The sequence below is a fragment of the Thermothelomyces heterothallicus genome (assembly GCF_042370625.1).
Source record: "Thermothelomyces heterothallicus CBS 202.75 unplaced genomic scaffold P884_scaffold_24, whole genome shotgun sequence".
NCBI lineage: Eukaryota > Fungi > Ascomycota > Sordariomycetes > Sordariales > Chaetomiaceae > Thermothelomyces > Thermothelomyces heterothallicus.
In genome coordinates this window covers 410,443-429,254 of record NW_027192585.1, presented here as the reverse complement: position 1 = coordinate 429,254, position 18,812 = coordinate 410,443, and the positions used below count along the sequence as shown (strand labels likewise).

Genomic DNA, 18,812 nt, shown 5'->3' with positions numbered 1-18,812 from the left:
CCTTGCCCGGACGGGCCACTGCGACTACAACCTATTATTTCTCCATTGTTTTAGCGACCGGTTGGTATGTTTTCCATCGGTGATTGGTGATGCTTGTGCCATAACTGACAGGCGATAGGATGCCTCGCAGCGCCGTACTATCGCGCCATGCTAAGCGATCAAGAGATCGAGCGGGCCGCCGGCCAGCTCGCTGAGTTCAAGAGAAGCGACACCCTCTCCCGGCTTCTCGACCAATACTCCGTCCTGATCGAGGAGTACAAGCGACTCAAGAGCGACTACGAGGAGGAACGCGAGGCGAGGGAAAAGTACAAGCAGATGGCCAAAGACCAGGAGCGCAACCCGTTCGTGCTGGTTCTCATTGATGGCGATGGCTATATCTTCAACGACACCTTACTTAGTCAGCGAGCCGAGGGCGGAAGTCTCGCTGCTCAGATGCTCAACGACGAGGTCAAGGCAAGTCTGCGTCGGAAGGGCCTCGAGCACTGCCAAATCATGGTGCGAATCTACGCCAACGTCCTTGGCCTATCCAAAGCTCTCGCCAAAACCGGGGTGGTTAGCTCCGATAGCCGGTCACTCGCCCCCTTCATCGCTAGCTTCAACCGCTCATATGGATTAACCGACTTTGTCGATGCCGGCCAGCTAAAGGAGAACGCCGACTTCAAGATACGTGCCCTCCTGCGGCTCTATGCCGATAACAGCCAGTGCAAACACATATATTTTGCGGCCTGCCACGACGTCGGTTATGTTTCCGAACTTATGCCCTTTATGGGCAACAGCTCCAAGTTTACTCTTGTTAATACTCCCGGTAACCTCTTTCACGACGAATTCGGCAAGCTAGGCATGGGCATCGAGGAGTTCCGCAACGTCTTCCGGCATTCTCCAATCGACGGGTCGGCCGCACACCCCCAAGATAATAGCAACCTCGGGGGTGCAAGCAGAACGGTTTCAGCGCCATCGCTGCCACCGAAGTCACCCACTAAGTCCTCGGCGACTTCTACGGCCGACCAAGAGCAAAAGAAAGCTTGTCTCTTCTTCTCGATGGGGAAATGCCGATATGGCAAATCGTGCAGGTTGCTACATGTTAGCCCCACAACCGAGCCGCAGAACACCAAGCAATCCACGGATCAGCCCTCGTCACATAGTCCAAAAAAGCTGGAAAACTCGGCGGCATCGCTAGATTTGCAGCTATCCAAGCTGCCAATAGAGGAGGAAATACCCGATGGTTGTGTCATGGTTAACGAAAACAACCACCGCATCGACCCCCGCCTGCCCTTTGCTAGCGCTGGTGTTATAAACCGCCTAAAGACCCGCGTAAACAAGAGGCGGATATGCAACCGGTTCCACCTGCAAGGGTTCTGCGAGGCCGGCGACCGATGTGAATACGATCACGAGACCCTGGACCAGGACTTGCTTCCGGCTCTTGTCCGCCTGGCTCGGTCCCAGCCGTGCCCGCGTCGGGGCGAGTGCAGGCTGGAAGGGTGCAGCCGCGGCCACATTTGCCAGAACCTCGAGTGCAGGCACCGGGGTGGTAAGCTACATTGCAGGATCCCATACTCTGCGCATCTCGAGCCGCTCATCGTTGCCCGCTATATACCTAGCGTCCCCAGACCAAGTCGCCAGACAAACAGCGACAGCGGAAGCAGCGCCACTAGCGATTCGATCTCAGAATAATGGCCCAATGGCGATACGAGTGTATTGCCAGGCCATCGCTGACAGACCAGGCCATACAACCGACATTGAAGCATTTTCTTGTGCGGTGGCGTAATTGTCAGCAAACATCGTCTGAATTAAAATTGAAAGGACAGAGGGAACCTATGCTGTGGCCCATCTTTTTGTTGTTATGGTTGTTCTTATTCTGACAGGCCTCTTCGAGGGACACGACAGTCTATTGCTGTCAGTCATATCAGGATTGGGCAAACATAGGTTCTCCCTATTCTCACCAACTTCTACTCATATTTCTCCGAGCAGGACAATGGATATGGGGGAAAAAGACATTTGAGACAGCCAATACGTCTTCTGAGATGTCAAAAGACATACTTAGCAGCTTACAGATATAAGGTAGTTAACTGTCAAAGTAGTCTATAAAGCAGGGACGAGAGCACTTAGCAAGGTTCCCGAACTCGAGTGCCTACGTTAGTAGAGAACAACAAATCCTGCACGGATTACTGTACCTAAAATCAGACTGTCTCGGGAACAACGTCCTAACCTACCCGACATCCCCAGGGACAGCACAGGCCACCTTCCCTTTTCCTTTGTGGCGGGATGGCATGCTGAACGCTGGTTGGCTGTAACTAACCAAATCAACCCGCCCGAAACTCGGAGGGACTGCCGGCGGCCCCACCATGGCCTCCGGGGCCCGGGGCCATCGAGACGCGCGGACGCCGGCCCACATCCCTCCCTCTTCCCAGCCCAGACGAGTACAATCCGATCCTGGAGACTGAGGACTGAGTATCAAAAAGGAGAAAAAAGCCTCTCGTCGTAGTAATCGATCAACAGCGCGGCTGGCGTGAGCAGCGCCGAGGTGCTGCCGATGCCGCCCGCGTTGCCAAGGCCCGGCCGCCGTGCTGGCTGTTGCGGTTGGGGATAAATTAGGTAGGCCATCGGTGTGCTTTTAGGGATTCGTCAAGGGCAGCCGCAGAAGATTCTCGAAGCTACGTTTGTAGAGAGGGGATTAATTTTAGGATGATCACTTTGACGTTCGAGGGCTTCATGGGAAAATTACAGCCCAGCTTCTGTCCGCTTTATTTAGGATATCGCTCTTCTGCCCTCCTTACCTATCTTGGCTATATAAATATATATATATATATATATTCTTCCTACTCATCTGATTTTCCTCCGACCGAAGTATCGAAACCGATGCAATCCTGTAGACGGGATAATACGTAAGGTAATAGGTGTGTGCAGGATATCACCGGGCTGCTTTCCCTTCCAAAGCTGCAATCGTGCAGCTTTCAGCTATGCAACAAGTAGCACCTGATATCGGGCTCGTTACTTCATTCGACCTGAAGATCCAATGATTGTGTGGAGCGCCCATGTTGAAAGACGCGGATAAACTGGTGGGGGAAGATCCTGACGTGGCTAATTTTGGTCATTAATTAATTAGTGCACTGAAACCGGGCTTGTGCTGCAATAGAAACGGCGGTGGGTTGCAGAGAATCAAATATATTCAGCGTCGTGTATCCCTCCGAAGCGACGTTCTCGCCGCTCTTGATAATTATGCACTGCAACCCTCTCCGCGCTCCCGCATTGCGCGAGACTGAGCAAGTTTGTGGCACGAACGGCCACTCTTGGGTTACACCTAGGATACCAAAACGGTGCTCAGCTTCGTGATAGCGCGGGTCAACAGAACTGCTGTAAATGGCCAACTGAACAGTGTCTTGACGGAAGTAAAGTGGTACATAATTACATACATGACCCAAACCAGCCAGCCCATCCATTACCTAGTATCTCAGTCCTATAACTTTCCCCATAACACTGAGTGCCGTGACAACAGTACCTATACATGAACCCAGATACTCTTAGAATATATGGACAAAAAAGATTTGGAGAGAAAAAAAAGTTCCACTCCCGCCAAACGCCCAGGCGATGCGTGATGATGTGCTGAACCCGATGAGTACCTATGTATGTATGTATGTACTGTACATACATACATGCATTATCTACGATGCTCCTCACCTCCCTCGACGGCACTATCGTTCACCTGCTTGGTAGGTAGTAGCAGTGCCGGTGTCGGTTCCGCGATGACGACCTCACATGTTATGGCCGTAATACCTGTCGTAATATCTGCTCGTGATTAGCGGACTGGTCTCCCATCCTTGCTGGGTCCACGACTCCTGGCGCCCACCTTGCCCATTGTCGATATTATCATTACTCCCGACGACAGCAGCGCCCGCACACCCGGGCTCTGGCCCATTTGCCGCGACCTCGCGTATCGACGCCGCCTCGGATGTCGGCCGGTCGTCCGGGAGTATCTCCACCGGCACGATCTTGCCTCCGGGCTGGACGTAGTAGGCCACAATGGCCTCCTCCTCCTCTTCCTCCTCCTGCTCCATTGTACCCGTACCCTCCCCCAGTGCCCGATGGAGTTCCTCCTCGCTGCTCCCGGTGCCGCTCCCTCGCGACAGCACGTGCGAGTACTCGGAGTGGCGGAGGGCGGACGACCCGCTACCCAGCTCGGGATCCGACGGCGTCCGGCTGGCAAACGGCGAGCTCTTCATGATGGAGGGTAGCCGGCCCCCCACGGACGTCATGTCCGGGGATGACCTGCCGGTATCGGGGGGTAAATACGCCGCGGTCATGTTTCCCGGGGTGGCAGCACGCGGCCGCTCCTCGCCCTTGAACGCGAAGCGGGACTCGAGGAGCTTATCCATGCTGTGCCGCTTGATTACTAGGCTGATGAAGAAGGAGGCGATGGCTGCGCCGGTAATGGTCCAGTAGACGCCGTGAAAGCCCGCAAGATCTGAACAGTCGAGTCAGTGATTTAAAACACTCGTCCTCCCCCTGAGGTCTTCGGACAGGGGGGGAGGGGGAGGGGGACATGGAGACTTACACGCTTGTATCGAGGCGATGCGCTTGGGGTCCTGCGGACCCATGCGTGCCAGCGTTTGGACAAAGGCCTCGGAATCATGTGCGATGCTCGCGGGCAGGCCGAGCTCTTTGAGCTTGTTGATCATGACGTTCTGGAACACGGTGCCTCCGACGGCCACGCCGATCGACATGCCCAGGGTGCGCATGAAGGCGTACATAGCGGCCGCGCGGCCGTCAACCCGGCTCACGGCCTGGATTCCGACATTGACGCTGGTGAGGAGCATGCCGTGGCCGATGCCGAAGATGGCGAGGATGACGGCCCAGACCGGCGTCTTGGTGTCGTCGTCGAGAAGCACGAGGAGGCCGCACCCGATGGCGGTGACCACCCAGCCGCTCCAGATGGCCCATCGGTAGCGCCCGGTCCGGGTCGTGATCAGCGAGATGACGATGCTCCCCGGGAGAAGCAGGCAGGAAACCGGAAAGATGTCCAAGCCCGACTGGGTCGGGGCTTCGAACTTGACCGCAGCGAAATAGAATGGAATGTAGTAGAGCGCACAAAAGAGCTGGATCCAAATCAATAGGTTAGGGGGAAAAAATTAACGTCTCGTCAGCAGACGCTCTGACACATCACCGCCCCCGGGGGGGGGAGGAGGGAGAGAAAAAGGGTGGGGGGATTTTCAGGCGGGCATACAATGAAGCCTTGAAATAAGGCGCAGGCATATGTGGCCAGCGCGGATGGCGAGCGGAAAAGGGAAGGGCGGAGGAACGGCTCCTGGGCCCCGTAGATCTCCCAGATGACAGCGATGACGACGCCGGCGACGCCCGCCACGATGGGAGTGACGGACTGGACGCTCTTCCACTCGTACTGAATGCCGCCCCAGGAGATGCCCACCAAGAAGCTGGTAAGACCGCCAATGAAGAAGAAGCCGCCAATCCAGTCGACGCGGCCGAGCTTCGAGCCCAGCGAGGTCTTGGCTGTGGTGAGTTTGACGTAGATGGGCACCAGGACGAGGCCTATGCCACAAAAGGGGAACTAATCAAGCAGCAGGCGTAGGTCGGGTCGGTCAGCAAGCAAAGCATTACACACAAGAATTACATACCGGGCAGATCAACCAAGGAAGGCCACGAGCACCTACGTTGATGTAAAAGCACCCGGCCCAGATGGCATGTTCGACAAACAGACCCCCGATCAGGGGGCCGAGGACGCTGCCGAGGGCCCAGGCGGCCAGGACGAGGGAGAAGTACTTTGGCCTCTGGCGCAGGGGGACGATGTCGGCGAAGATGACCTGGCCCATGGTGATGATGCCGCCGCCGACGATGCCCTGGATGGAACGGCCGACGAAGAAGACGGTGAAGTTCCTGGCCACGGGAGCGCAGAGGATGGTGCCCAGGGTGAAGAAACATATGGACGCGAAGAGCATCTCCTTGCGGCCGAAGATGTCCGAGAGGGCGGCGATGAACGGCTGGCACACGGCGCACGACAGCAGATACGAGGTGCCCGCCCAGAAGGCGTCGCTGGCGCTGCCCCCCAGATCAACAGCAAGTGCCTAATGATTGGAAACGCCCCCAAACGGTCAGCTTTTTACGTCCAGGTCGACGATGAATTTGATTCATTTTTGGTTTTGGGGGGGGCCGGCTTGGGGCTAAGGTAGGGAGGTAGGGAGGTGGGGACGTAGGTCGCTCGGGCGCCTGGCACACTCACAGGTAGGACAGAGACCAGGATCGTGGCATCCAAGGCGACCATCAGAGAGATGATGGCGAGAGTGATCATGACGGCGTACTCCTTCTTCCCCGGCTTCCACTCGACCTCCTCGGGCAGCAGTCCCCGCTCCAAGTGAACACTGAGAGCGCTTGTCGAGCCGTCGACCCGCCCCATGACGGGATACACTTGGTGTGATGAGGCCATTTTTTTTGTTTTGTTTTGATTTGTTTTTGGGCCGGACCCCTCGAGAGGCCTTGCTCTGTTTGTTTTCCGGTTGGCCCCCCTCCCTTCCGAAGTCTGAGCGAATGACCACAGCAAAGCAGAAGGACCACCGGGTAGAGTATAAGCACAATACGACAGGATCAGCAGGACAGCGGGAAAGGGGCCTGCGGTGGAAGGGGCGGCGCAACAGCCAACGAACGATGGGGGAGACGGGGGAGACGGGGAAGACGGTATGACTCGATTCCGCCGTCGGCGGCGTGTCTTTGGGGGAGAGGAGTAGCAACCGGAAGTCAACAAAGGGGCGGCGTCACGGCCTCCCCGAGCGCAAGTCATCATCCTTATCATGGTCATACATATGCTCGAAGGGGCCTCAACGCATCCAACACGGCCTCTCACGGCCTCTTACGGCCTTCTCGATCCACTCACTGGGCCCGGGTATGGGCGTATGGTCGGGCGCAGTTCTCGCTGGCCGAACAGAGGAGAGGACGTGGGGCCAGATGCAAAGCCGGGAGGGTCCGTCTGCATGGCTGCATTGCTGCATTGCTGCGGGCCCCCAACCCGCTTCTTGTGTTGGCTGTGCCGTCAAGGCTACACTCCATCTAAGCTCAGCTACAAGTACGAAGATGTGTTCTAATTATCTACTAAGCAGAGCCCGAGATGATACCACTCATTCCTGCCAAAAACGGCCATTCCGGCCGTGCTCGGAAAACAGCGGGCATGGAGACCACGGACACATTACATGTCTTTACGTGCTTCGTCGAGCACATACATCCATGATCACTAGGTAACTACAAGTCAGTCGCAAGGTACAGAGTATGCGTAGTGCGTAATTGGATGCCCACTCGATTTCGAGTCCATAATTAGCTCCGTACCTGACTTATTTGTTTCCACAACTACCAAATCGGGAGGGACACCACTCTGGGGAACCTTTCACAGAGCCCTTCGCAGAGCACTCATTTTTTTTTTTTTTTTTGGCCCGCTTGCAGCAGCCCTTCGAAGCGCTAAATGAGGCGCCGATGTCATCCTACGCGGTTACTGATCCACCGCGGAGAGATCGAGAGCTGGATCACCAAACTGCCGGAGCACTGCCACGACTGGGGCAGTTTTGGAGGAGGAAAACCTAGCTGGGCAGTCGCGCCGCACAGGGCTGGTTGTAAAACACACAGTCATCTGAACTGTGCCCATCTGGTGCGTTTAGTGCGCTTGTTAAATTTGCAGTGGTGCTTGCTGCATGCGAGCATCGGCCTCGACGCGACCGTGACCCCGCGCTGCATCCCTCTTTCCACCTGAAGAACAGACCGGCCTGCAGAGTGCATACCTACCTACCTACCTACCTTACATACTACTTACCGTAAATGCATCTACATACATTCACTTACTGCAAGTAGACGATATTGCACCCACCGTACGTATACTTTTGCGACATAATTAGCATGGAGGGTCACACACCCAAGTCAGCTTTACTTAGCTTGCCTATTACCTTATCTCTTGCCTACCGCTTGACCACGGACAGCCCGAGCGCCCGCGCCATCGGCACCGTAGTAGTAGTAGTAAGCGCCAGGTGCGAGCCCGATCTGCAGTAATACGTAAATACCTAAAGACCGGGTCACGAAGCGCGTGAGCCGAGGCAGATCTGCGCTGCAACTTCGACGTCAGCAGCAGCAAGCTCTTCGGATTTATGGGCCCACCTCTCAGGCATCTCAATACTAGACATGCAGGGACGGCATATCGTACATGTGACTACAACGAATAATAATAATTGGAGAGGCGCTTTGTAGGTAAACAGTTGGTACTTGGACGCCTTATCATTTTTTGTTCCTCCCCAGGGAGGGTCTGCCTCAATAATGATCTCTAGGGGCGTGCTCATCATGCGACAGCGTTTATTACTCACCTACCAAATGGGAACACCATGTCAAAACTTTGCGTAACTCAGGGAGAAGGCCTCGTAAAAAGAAAAGCAGATAAGCCACTTTTGTTCCTTCTTTTTCTTCTTTTTTTCCTTGTTTTTTTTTCCCCTTTTCTTATGCTGCCTAACTGGATCCTTGTTGCTCCCGCCTCCACGCTCGTATTGTCACTGCTTCGTCTATATTTGCCTTACTCAGCGACCACAGCCAACAGCAACATTAGGCGATTAAACAACTCTGTTTGGTTTGATCGTATCCATCGTCGCTTTTCCGGCCTCTAAATGCACCTACTCTTAACAATGCGGGTATGGAGTACAGTATGTACAGTACATACATACAATACATAGGTAATTACATCCAACCCATGGCAGACAAAGTACTGTACCTGTTCGCTCCCCCCTACCTCCTCCCAAAGCTTCCGCAGGCCATTTGCATGTGGCCCGGCGGGTGTGGCTGGCCGGCATTGGACTGCGCCGTCCCGCAACTGCTTTGCTGAATCTCATGAGCTTCCACCGCACAGCCAATCAATCAGTCGCTCTGTCCGATGGAGGGAAACACCCTCGCCCCCGACTTCGCTGTTGGCCTGAAAGCTTGGGCTGAAGAGCCAGGAAAGAGCCCCATCGCAAGTGGTCGCCCTGCTCGGGCCTTAACAGCCAACAGGATCTCTTTCAAGGGGCAGAGAGTGGTGTGGTCATGGTAGCCAAGGTGGCAATAATAGACATCGGAAGGTACACTCACGGATGGCCGGATAGGTGTGAACATTTGCTTTTGCTTAATTATTTGCTTCCAACCTAATTCTGTGAAAGCTCAACGAATCAGACGAAGTTTCCCGGTGTCCCCCCGACCTAGCAACATTTCATCTTGTTATTCATATTCACAGCCCAAGCTATTAACACGGACGTCAACGCAATAAGCCGGGAAGAAGAAACGTAAAGAATTATAACATCAACAGAGCAAGTCATCATCTCTGAGACGCTGATCGGTACCGCTTAACGGCGCTGTTGCGTAGTGCATTCATTCTCCCGGACTTAATTAGTCTTTATCGCTAATTGCTGGTCGTCGCCTCATACAAATAAACATCCAGAATGGGGAAAGACCACTCGGGCTTCACCATCCCGGGCTTCATATGCCTGGCGCCTTCGATCTACGTGCAAGATGCGCGGTTACTCCGGCGGCGACGGCGAGGTGATGTTCTGTGGCTCCTCCTTTTGTGTCCCCCTGGGCCCGGCCGCGCAATCGAGCAGCCGGAGGCGCGACACTGCTCCGCCCGACCTCATCGTCATCACCTCCTGGACCGGCGCGGCGGCCAAGCACGTCGCCAAGTACACGTCCGCCTACAACGCACTCTACCCGGGCGTGCCCATCCTGCTGATCACCACCGCCGTCTCGGACCTGGTGCTGCGCTCCACCAAACAGAAGCTCAAAGCGCTGGCCCCAGCCGTCGCCTACCTGCTCTCCGAGGAACCCGCCGCCGGCGCCCCCTACCCGGCTCGCACGGCCTCCTCCTCCTCCCCCCCTTTCTCGTCGGCCTTCCCGTCCCAGCCGTACCATTACGTGACCGGCCATCCTTACCAACCACCACTAGCACCCCTCCCAGTCACCACCGTCGGCGCCAACACCACCAGCCCGACGAGACCCCGCTTCTCCTCCCTCCTCCTGCACGCCTTCTCCGAGGGGGGCGCGCACAAGGCCGTCCTGCTGGCGCGCGCCCACCTCTCGACAGCCACAGCCGCCGCAGAAGTTGCGGCAGCGGCAGCAGCAGCAGCAGCGGGGGCACCGCCGCGTAACAACAATAATAAGAAACAGAGGAAGAAGAAGAAGAAGAAGAAGAAGAAAAATCATAGTCGTAAGCTGCCCGTCCACGCGCTGATCCTGGACTCGACGCCGGGGACATCAGCGTCGCTGACGCGGCTGGCCAACGGCGTCGCGCGCGCCCTGCCCCCGGGGACGCCCGGGCTCGTGGCGCGCGGGGTCGCCGGCCTGGTGGGCGTCTCGGCGGTGCTGAGGCGCCGTCGTGATCGCGGCAGCCGTCGCGGCTCCTCCTCCTCCTCCTCCTCCTCCTCCGAGGACGAGGACGGGAACGGGGACGGGAGCAGGGGGAAGAAGAAGAAGAAGAAGAGCAACGACCACCGCCAACAACAACGCCACCACGACCACGACCACGACCTGATCGCCGAGACGCGCCGGGCGCTCAACAACCCCGCGCTGTGGGACCTGCACCGCATCGCGCGCGCGTACCTGTTCGGCGAGGCGGACGAGGTCGTCTGGTGGCGGGACGTGCACCGGCACGCCGTCGAGAGCGCGACGGCGAGTGCCTGGTCCTTCTTCGTCTTCTTCTTTTCCCGTTGATGCTGCTGCTGCTGGGCTAGAGGAGGAGGAGGAGAAGGGGGGTGGTGGTGGTCCTGGGGTGGGAAGCCTGGTGGTCCGGTTCAAGCGGACCGGGCACTGCGCGCATGCAAAAGGCGCGGTGAACGGGGCGGTCTACTGGGCCGCCGTGCGCAGGACGTGGGAGATGCGGGCGGACGGGGGGATGGGGTTGGGGATGGGGTTGGGGAGGAGGCTGAGCCTGGATTCTCTGTGTCTGCAGGCGGAGGAGGAGGAGGAGGAGGAGGATGAGGGGGTGCAATGGCGAGCAGGGTCAAGTTGTCGACGTAACCAAGTCGCGGGTTGCCGGCTGGCTGTACAGCTTTTTTTTTTTTTTTTTTTTTTTTTTTTTTTTTTTTTTTGCCTGTCACAGCGTATGTATGCTGGGGAAAGGGGGGGGTCAAAGCATGCTGCAGAAAAAGGTCACGGCGGCAGCAAGACGGCATGTACATATTATACATACGTACCACAGCGCTTGCGTGGCTATATCATAGGAACATGTTACCTAGTGTACATAAAAACAGACGCTTGGATGCTTTCTCTTGTCCCCCCCACCCGCGGCTATTGGATGATAATACTGTCATCATCGCAAAATATAACAATGTCCCTCTGTTATCTCTTCTTCGACATGTCCGAGACGTCATGACGACTGCAGCTCACATATGGGGATCCAGTTTGCAACCAGTGCAGAGGCAAGCTGTGTTTTCACGGGGCTGGTTCGGCCCGTTCTCTTCAGCCGGAAATCGCCGGTCGGTCTCCCTGGGGGAAACCACAGGGGTGTTCGGGGTGCCATGGGATTGAAACACGGAGCGCTTTGCCGGCTGTCCGGCTTCGCCTGTTTCGCCTACCGTATAGGACCTGGTCGCCGAAGTCTGCCGGTCTCAGGTCGTCATAGAACCAAACAAGACCCAGCTTGTTTCTTCTCACAACGTTCGCTTCATCCATACAGCCGCAGCTGAATCGTCATCACCATAGAAACCCCGCGGCTCCCGTCATTCTCATATCCTACACGGGATTCATTCGTAACTCATGCCCTCCCATCGTCGCTCATTCCGTTAAATGACTCGATCCTCCGCGCTGAGAAGCGCCGCAGCCTAGCCGGAGTGGCCGGCTCCACGGCTTCAGCTGGCCACCTTTTCCCTGGTAGGCCATGCGGCAACGTCGCTTTCTAGGAATAACTCCCATCAACCCGACCTGGGGGATGGCTCATTGTTCGAACGGGTTCTGGCGCCCGTTGAGATGTCCCGGGAGTGGGTACTTTGGTTCGCTGCCAACCTGCAGGGGATCGCGAGATCGCCTCCCGTACCCGGCGGGCGACTCGCTCTGGGAGCCGAACCCGTCGTCCGGGCGCGGGCGCGACTTCTTTCCACCTCCCGGCAGCTCGTCTAGCCCGTAGTCTGCGTTGTGGAATCGGTCCTCCAAGTCCTCACGCCGCTCCCGCCTTCTCCCTCGGAAGTGCAGGAACAGCAAGACCGACACGGTAACGAGAACGATTAGCCCGCTGTGCAAACAACAGCGTTAGTCCCAATCGCAACCCATGTGCAACAGAGGCGGGATGTCACAGGCCAGACTCACGCCAGGACGCCGACGACGATCCAGGTCGCCTTGGACGACACCCAGGGCTTCTTGCATCGATCAATCCCTCCCTCCGGGTGGCAGTCTTCGTCTTCGCGTCGGACCAGCATATTGATGACCGCGCGCCTGATGGAGGTCGAGAACGTCCCGGCTGGCGTGACGGTGGTGCCAATTCGCGGCTTCGCTGCCCCTTCCATTGCCTCTCAATTCCTGGGTCGTGACCAATCTGCAATGCTCAGGGATGTTGTCCTCGCGCGAAGCGATCCAGGTGCTTCGTGTGTCCGTGTCCGTTCCCCCCGCAAGTTTGCCCCCCTCTGACCATGTGTTTGCTGCGTCGTCGCCGTGCTTGCTTTCGACCCCTCGAGCCGAAGCCGTCGTTTGCCGGTGGTCTTGCAGGGGCCACAGCAAACTTATCACCGCCGGAGGTGAGGCGCCAACCCACGAAATTTGCGACGCACCGAGGGGTCGGGCGGGTGAGACAGTGCAAGGCAGCAGTGGTCGCAGGGATGACGGCGCCTGAAATCCCGCGTTCCTGGATTGGCATGCAAGCGTAACAAGCGAAAGTGGGTGGTAACTAATCGGACCTGTTCCTGCGCGCTTCAACGCAGGCCTGAGTCGCGTGCGCGCTCGCTGTTGGGAAAAAAATAAGGGTTCTTCAGCGCAGCAGGCAAAAGGAAAACACCGCTGGAGAGATGGAGGATTTGTGAGGCGGGACAAGGCCGTGGCCAGGTTACGAATATAATAAAATCCTCCTGGAATCACAGACACGCAGCTGACGTACGGGGATCCCATCTTTCTTCTTGCTCCATCCTATGACTGAGGAGCGTATGTGTAGAAGAAGGTCCCACCTACAACCAGGGTTTCCAACGGCCCCGCTGTATCAAGGGACATTTGCATCTCAGTTAGCCAACCGCGTGTCAGAATTGCTGCTCTGTGGATTGGCCCGCTCTTAATTTCGAGACAAGGTGACCCCAGCACGCCCAGTCTCAAAGCCGGCGCCTCCTTCAGTGATTGGGGGTCGCGTTTTCGGTTTCCTGCTTCCCGTCACACACTGTAGGCGGTGCCGACTCTGAATCTTGTTGCAACAAAAGTTCTGCATTACAGAGTACTGTACGGAGTACGGGGTATGTATTGTACATACGTTCGGTCATGGGTTCTTTCTTTCGTGGCACGGTATCAAGTGTCAAAGTTGAACACCATTTCGTGTAGTCCGTACGCGAACGAACTTCGTATTACTGGCGACTATGCTTGGTGTCTCTGGAGGTCGCCATTCTGCGCCTTTGCTTTAAGGTTATGTGGAAATTGGATGCTTGCGTGCGATCCCTTATGCCGCTGTGTTATACCTGCTCTACCTACGTCATCCGCTCTCCCCGCGCTTCCATTTACAACGCGTCCAACAGGGAACATTAGCAACAGACCGGGTCCCCATCAGTGATATAAAGGCTTAAAAACGTCAGTTTTGAGAAAGCCGGAGGTTAAAACGCCCTCGATATATTATTGCATTCCATGTATGTACATACACGCGGATGCAAGACTGGCGGGCTGCTCCTGTTGACCTCTAATTTTACTACTGCCTAGTGTAAGGTGACACCGGGCGCGGGATCGCGGAGTGAAGTTGCACGCGGCGATGCTCCACGCTCGAAACCTGTAGTCCGTACAATACTAGCAATAGCAATAGATTTCTGGCCAGGCGGATGATATCAAGTCCCTCTGCTTCTGGAAGCTTGGAATTGAACCCGGATTCTCCAGAGTGTGCGACAATTTGTGCATACGGCCGTACGGAACGTACTGTACAAAATGATTCAAATAACTTCGCCTACGGAGTACGGACTACTTGTAGAGTCCATGTGTAGTAGTAGATCCGATGTTCGCGGGAGATGGTCCGTGCATCGCCGAGCACGGCCAAGCCAATTTTGGACCCGTGTTTTCCCATTTGCCGCGTAAAGTTTCGAGCCCATCATCTGATCCATCGTTTCATTGGCCGTTTGCTTGGAGCTTCCGAACGACTGATCGCCTCTGTCCAAAAACTCGGCGCGCGAGATTATTATCAACACCCGGACAGCCTCTTTTCTCCCCCCCCCGCCAACCAGCTTCCTCACGCCGTGCCGTCGTCAAAGTCTTGGGCAGCAGACCGCCATCATGTCAGTCAATCCGGGGACGCTCCGAGGCACTTCGGGCCGCGGTCAGGGGCGCGGCACCATTCCCTTCGCCAACAGCCCGGCAGGTCAGTCGGGAATCCCACGACCCGTCCTCGACGGACCGGCGGCGGCCAGCGAAGCCGGCGGTTCTACGGTCAGCGCCAGCCGCCAGAAGCAGTCCAAGAGAGATGAGGTGCGTTGCCTTCACGATTGCGCCCTATTATTGCCTTTTTGTTTCTCTTTCCATCCTGGAACTCGAGTTCCCTGACTTTGGCGGTCTAGGCTATCCGCCGCAAGATGGAGAACGACCTCTCCAAGAAGAAGCACCTGACGACCCGCGCCCGGCAATCCCGCAAGGCTCCCCCGGGAACGGTCCTCGCCCTCAGGCCGAGCCAGGCTCTGCAGATCAAGCCCCAAACCACCGTCGCCGAAGCGGCCCAGCTCATGGCTGCGAAGCGCGAAGACTGCGTGCTGGTCACCGATGAGGACGACCGCATCGCCGGCATCTTCACCGCCAAGGACCTCGCCTTCCGCGTGGTTGGCGCCGGCCTCAAGCCCACCAACGTCACCATCGCCGAGATCATGACCAAGAACCCGCTGTGTGCCAGGACGGACACCAGCGCCACCGACGCCCTCGACCTCATGGTCCGGAAAGGCTTCCGCCACCTGCCCGTTATGGACGAGAATCAGGATATCTCAGGTGTGCTCGACATCACCAAGTGCTTCTACGACGCCATGGAGAAGCTGGAGCGTGCCTATGCCTCCTCGAGGCGCCTCTACGACGCCCTCGAAGGCGTGCAGTCGGAGCTCGGAACCAGCCAGCCGCAGCAGATCATCCAGTACGTCGAGGCTCTGCGGTCCAAGATGTCAGGCCCGACCCTGGAGTCCGTCCTCAACGGCCTGCCGCCGACCACGGTGACCGTCCGGACGTCAGTCAAGGAGGCGGCTCAGCTGATGAAGGAGAACCATACCACCGCCGTTCTGGTGACTGACCAGGGGGCAATTACCGGCATCTTCACGAGCAAGGATGTCGTCCTGCGCGTGATTGCTCCCGGTCTCGATCCCGCGACCTGCAGCGTGGTCCGCGTCATGACCCCGCATCCTGATTTCGCGCCCATGGATATGAGCATCCAAGCCGCCTTGCGCAAGATGCATGGTACGTTGTAAAATAAACTTATTTTTACGTGGGGCAAGCAGCAATCTTCTGACCGAGTCCAGATGGCCACTACCTCAACCTCCCCGTGATGAACGACAGCGGCGAGATTGTGGGCATGGTCGACGTCCTGAAGCTCACCTACGCCACTCTCGAGCAGATCAACACCATGAACACCACCGACAACGAAGGGCCCGCGTGGAACAAATTCTGGCTGTCCCTCGATCACGAGACCGAGTCGATGGTCTCGGGCGACGGCTCGCACCACCACACGAACACGAACGCTCGGTCTCTGATGTCTCCGGACATCACGCGCAGCGAGCGCCACGTCACCGATAGCGTCGCGCCGGGCGACTCCGCGAGCCACGCCGGAATCGAATCACCGCGCCACAGCGCCGTGGGGGCCGGCACGCCCGAGCTCCCGCCGAGCGAGGTTCCCTTCCCCTTCAAGTTCAAGGCGCCCAGCGGCCGCGTGCATCGCCTGCAGGTGATCGCCGCGCACGGCATGGCCGAGTTCGTCGCCAACGTGACCGCCAAGCTCGGCTCCGAGGTCGACGCCATCGGCGGCGCCCCCGTCGTCGAAGACGGCAAGCTGTCGGGCGGCTACGCCCTCAGCTACCTCGACGACGAGGGCGACTCGGTCTCCATCACCACCGACCAGGACCTGCTCGAGGCCATCTTGCTCGCGCGCAACGGCCGCCGCGACAAGGTCGACCTCTTCGTGCACGACCCCAAGGAGCCGCCCGTCGCTCCGGCCCCGGCTCCCGCGCCGGCTGCCGCGGAGCCGGCGGTGCTCTCTACCCCGCCCGCGTCGTCGGTCGTGCGCGAGCGCAGGAAGGGCGCGCTGGACGCGGAGGACGATAGCGAGGACGACGGCGACGTCTCGGAGGACGAGGACACGCCCGTCCGCCGGAGCAGGCACGCCCGCACGCGGACTGCCCAGCAACTCCACCACCACCACCAGGCCGAGCAGGTCATTGCCGGCGTGCCGAACGAGCTGCTGCTGCCGGGGGCGATTGCCATGCTGGCGGTGGTGATTGCCGGCGTGTTCACCATCTCGAGGTTGTCTAGCCGGTAGATGCTAGTTGCGGTTACACCTAAACAACAGAGGCCGCCAGGGTGGTGTGATGGGTGCAGCGGGTGGTTTGGGGCGAAGAGGGAAGGAGTTACGTCTGTTTTTACTGCACTCGTAGGGCCGATCCTTTTTGGCCCTTCTAGTTTTCAGCTTTTTGGCTTGCGTAGTAGGCGGGGCGTAGACCGGTTGTTAGACTCGATGTATTAAGCCGTTCATTGACTTTACTCTCTGACTGACTCCATAGATCATCTAATACGCTTTGGCCTTTCTTTCTTTACCTTGCTCTGGGGGGGGTTACAGTCTCATGGAACTCACAGCCGAACGTAAAGGATAAGAGGTGGGACGGAGGACTTGGATATAATAAAAAACGAAGTCCGCTCGGCGCAATCCGTAGTTGTTTTTTTTTTTTTTTTTTTTTTTTTTTTTTTTTTTTTGGTGCCGTAATGAAATCGACTGAACACGGAGTGAGAACTCAAGAGGGGCAGTGGGTCAGTTTCCAAGTGCACATCCCCAGAGTGCAGGGGTCTGTCGCACGGACCGCTGCAATCGAACAAGCACGGAGAAAAGTTGCGCGGCCGATCTCCAGAGAGCGCCGCCTGGCAAATGACTTCAGCATCAACATATCCGCCATGATCCTGAGGAATTTCGGTGTGCGGCACGGTAATTAGAAAGATATATGTCCTACTCCGTGGTTAGACACGCCAGCTGATTTTAATTCGTCCAGGCCGCCGGGTTTTAGCTGCACCAATCTCCCGATCATGCCTGCGAACTTTGTCGAGCTCCGCGTCGAGGCCGGCGAACGCCCCGACGACGTTCGCTGAGCCGGCCCAGAAGACCCAGACCCAGAACTCGGCTCCCGCAGCACAACAAACGACAACCCAAGCATATGCTGCCGCCCAGGCTGCCGCTCGGCAGGCCGAGCTCGCACAGATCCGGGTCAATTACGCCGAGTACATGCACCAGCGCGAGCACACCCGGGACATCGGCTCGCGCGTCGAGTCGCGCTACCATCCGGACCAGATGCTGCTAGACCCGCCGCACGACGCGACGCTCGAGATGCTCATGGCCGCCCAGGTGCACATGGGCCACCACGTGTCGCAGTGGAACCCGGCCAACCAGCGGTACATCTACGGCGAGCGCGCCGGCATCCATATCATCAGCCTCGAGACGACCGCTACCCACCTGCGCCGCGCCGCCCGGGTCGTCGAGCAGGTGGCCTACCACGGTGGCCTGATCCTCTTCGTCGGCACCCGCAAGGGCCACATGCCCGCCGTCGTGCGCGCCGCCGAGCTGGCCAAGGGCTACCACCTGTTCCAGAAGTGGACGCCGGGCGCCATCACGAACCGGGACGTTATCCTGGCCAACGGCGTGCTCAAGATCGTCGACGAGCGGGATCGCGAGCTGCCCGGGTTCGAGACGCATCTCCGCGACCGCCGGCCGGTCCAGCCCGACCTGGTGGTGTGCCTGAACCCGCTCGAGAACTTCCCGCTGCTGCACGAGTGCGGGATCGCCAACATCCCGACCATTGGCATCATCGATACCGATGCCGATCCCACTTGGGTGACGTACCAGATTCCGGCCAACGATGACAGGTAAGTGGGGTGGCGCGCTGGTTGTGTCCTGAACAAGAAAAAAAATAAAAATAAAAAGGTACTCGGGATGTTGGCTAATACACCGGATGATGCAGTTTGCGGTCTGTTACCCTAATCGCCGGTGTTCTCGGCAGGGCCGGCGAGCGTGGGCAGCAGCGAAGGCTGGCAGATGCTGAGGAGGGTATCACGACTTGGAGGACGCCCCGCGACATTGCCTATTTCATCGATAAAGATGCCGAAAACAAAGCGAGAGAGGCCGTTGCTGCTGCACAGTCTGCCACGGCCGAGGGCGTCCTCGACGAGAAGCCGCTGACGAGGGAAGACTTCATGACGGATGAAGAGCTCCTGCGCGAGATGATGGACACGCCGGGAATAGCACCGAGGCCATAAAGCAAAATCGCTTGATATGCCCTTGTAACATACCGCTATAGAAATCAATTATTGTACAATAACAAGTATTGCGTTAAAAGAGCCGTATCCATGGACTCCTCGATCCCCGCTCATCATTCCCATAGTTAACGGGCGATTTCTATACGCAGCACGGAGCACCTCCGTATTTC

The 18,812-nt window shown here is 57.4% G+C and overlaps 5 protein-coding genes across 5 annotated transcripts; 3 read left to right on the top strand and 2 right to left on the bottom strand.

Moving 5' to 3' along the window:
- The first annotated feature begins 22 nt into the window (after nt 1-22).
- Nucleotides 23-2,099, top strand: P884DRAFT_248989 (uncharacterized protein). Its single transcript, XM_069440576.1, has 2 exons — nt 23-64; nt 119-2,099. Exon 2 carries the CDS (start codon nt 148-150, stop codon nt 1,669-1,671), a length of 1,524 nt encoding a protein of 507 aa, XP_069295087.1. The 5' UTR covers nt 23-64; nt 119-147; the 3' UTR covers nt 1,672-2,099.
- A 1,650-nt stretch (nt 2,100-3,749) lies between these two features.
- P884DRAFT_302168 (major facilitator superfamily domain-containing protein) lies at nt 3,750-6,403 on the bottom strand (the record flags this gene model as incomplete). The annotated part of the gene is made up of 5 exons (XM_069444916.1): nt 3,750-4,459; nt 4,550-5,090; nt 5,219-5,560; nt 5,664-6,074; nt 6,230-6,403. The coding sequence occupies 5 exons, from the start codon at nt 6,401-6,403 to the stop codon at nt 3,750-3,752; spliced, it is 2,178 nt and encodes a 725-aa protein (XP_069295086.1).
- A 3,107-nt stretch (nt 6,404-9,510) lies between these two features.
- Nucleotides 9,511-11,228, top strand: P884DRAFT_279827 (uncharacterized protein; the record flags this gene model as incomplete). The annotated part of the gene is made up of 5 exons (XM_069443367.1): nt 9,511-10,095; nt 10,207-10,366; nt 10,668-10,992; nt 11,093; nt 11,214-11,228. The coding sequence occupies 5 exons, from the start codon at nt 9,511-9,513 to the stop codon at nt 11,226-11,228; spliced, it is 1,086 nt and encodes a 361-aa protein (XP_069295085.1).
- A 697-nt stretch (nt 11,229-11,925) lies between these two features.
- On the bottom strand, nt 11,926-12,491 carry P884DRAFT_302166 (uncharacterized protein; the record flags this gene model as incomplete). The annotated part of the gene is made up of 2 exons (XM_069444915.1): nt 11,926-12,220; nt 12,295-12,491. The coding sequence occupies 2 exons, from the start codon at nt 12,489-12,491 to the stop codon at nt 11,926-11,928; spliced, it is 492 nt and encodes a 163-aa protein (XP_069295084.1).
- Nucleotides 12,492-14,301: 1,810 nt separating this feature from the next.
- P884DRAFT_229446 (uncharacterized protein) lies at nt 14,302-18,745 on the top strand. The gene is made up of 6 exons (XM_069439754.1): nt 14,302-14,625; nt 14,715-15,588; nt 15,651-16,659; nt 17,247-17,308; nt 17,385-18,252; nt 18,348-18,745. The coding sequence occupies exons 1-6, from the start codon at nt 14,434-14,436 to the stop codon at nt 18,640-18,642; spliced, it is 3,300 nt and encodes a 1,099-aa protein (XP_069295083.1). The 5' UTR covers nt 14,302-14,433; the 3' UTR covers nt 18,643-18,745.
- Nucleotides 18,746-18,812: the final 67 nt, after the last annotated feature.

Bases quoted from the DNA above. Each gene is read 5' to 3' on its own strand.
- P884DRAFT_248989 (XM_069440576.1), top strand. From the start codon at position 148: ATGCTAAGCGATCAAGAGATCGAGCGGGCCGCCGGCCAGCTCGCTGAG.
- P884DRAFT_229446 (XM_069439754.1), top strand. From the start codon at position 14,434: ATGTCAGTCAATCCGGGGACGCTCCGAGGCACTTCGGGCCGCGGTCAG. The intron at 16,660-17,246 runs GTAGATGCTAGT...GCCGATCTCCAG, and splicing joins ATCTCGAGGTTGTCTAGCCG to AGAGCGCCGCCTGGCAAATG. The intron at 17,309-17,384 runs GTGTGCGGCACG...TAATTCGTCCAG, and splicing joins CATGATCCTGAGGAATTTCG to GCCGCCGGGTTTTAGCTGCA.